Source organism: Athene cunicularia (assembly GCF_003259725.1).
Source record: "Athene cunicularia isolate RWA chromosome 27 unlocalized genomic scaffold, athCun1 chr27_part1, whole genome shotgun sequence".
In the NCBI taxonomy this organism is placed as follows: Eukaryota; Metazoa; Chordata; class Aves; order Strigiformes; family Strigidae; genus Athene; species Athene cunicularia.
Genome location: NW_020799138.1, coordinates 2,111,446 through 2,112,402, shown reverse-complemented (window position 1 = coordinate 2,112,402; position 957 = coordinate 2,111,446). Strand labels below are relative to the sequence as shown.

The 957-nt window shown below is 48.9% G+C and overlaps 1 protein-coding gene across 1 annotated transcript in view; it reads left to right on the top strand.

The window, feature by feature from the left end:
* HOXB9 (homeobox B9) overlaps positions 1-740 on the top strand; it is an 11,421-nt gene extending 10,681 nt beyond the window's left edge. Inside the window, exon 3 of the mRNA XM_026864606.1 lies at positions 433-740. Within this exon, the coding sequence (XP_026720407.1) occupies positions 433-740 (308 nt within the window). The remainder of the gene's footprint in view (positions 1-432) is intronic.
* Positions 741-957: the final 217 nt, after the last annotated feature.

Sequence of the window (957 nt, the reverse complement as noted above, 5' to 3'; positions counted from 1 at the left end):
ATTATGTACAGTCTTGTGAAAAAGTACCTCGGAGCCGGGGAAATGGTGCGAAGGAGGGAATTTTAGACGGGATCAATAAAGGGATAAATAGAGCTCCCTTCCTTTTCCTCCAGCAGAGAGAGACCGAGAGGGAGACGCTGGTTTATCAGCAACGTGCTTTTACCCCCCCCCCTCCTCCCCTGTCACCATCACCCCTTTCCTTTATAACCATCTTCCCTTTTATAATATTCTACAGGAGCCTTTCCCTCTCCCTGCTCCCTTCCTGCCTCTGCTCCTGCGAGTCCTTTCTTCCTCCCCCTCCCGTGCCTGGGTGTGTGTGTGAGTGTGTGAGCGGGTGTGAGCCTGTGTGTGCCTATTCCCGAGCCTGGTTTATGTATCTTTCAACCTCCTTCTCTTCTTCCCCTCTTCCACCCAACCTTTGCAATTCCCCAGCAGCCGCTGGACGGAGGAGGGGGAGGCAAACCTACAGCCGCTACCAGACGCTGGAACTGGAGAAGGAATTTCTATTTAATCCCTACCTGACCCGCAAACGGAGGATCGAGGTCTCGCATGCCCTGGGATTGACAGAAAGGCAGGTCAAAATCTGGTTCCAGAACAGGAGGATGAAATGGAAAAAGGAAAACAACAAAGACAAGTTTCCCAGCAGCAAATGCGAGCAGGAAGAACTGGAAAAACAGAAAATGGAAAGAGCCCAGGAGGTGGACGAGGAAGGGGAAGCACAGAAGGCGGACAAGAAATAAAAGGATTTTTAAGGACTGAAAGGCAAGCGCTGCTGGGGTGGAAGAGCCCCTGAGCCCCACGTTAATGGCAGTTAATGTAAGGGAGGGGTGGGAAAAAAACCAACAATGCATAGAAAAGAGAAAGGGAAAAAAAAAAAAAAAAAAGCCTTTTATTGCTGTAAAACAATATAGCTGTAAGCACCACTTTCCTGATTATCCTTTGATACAATGAACAGTA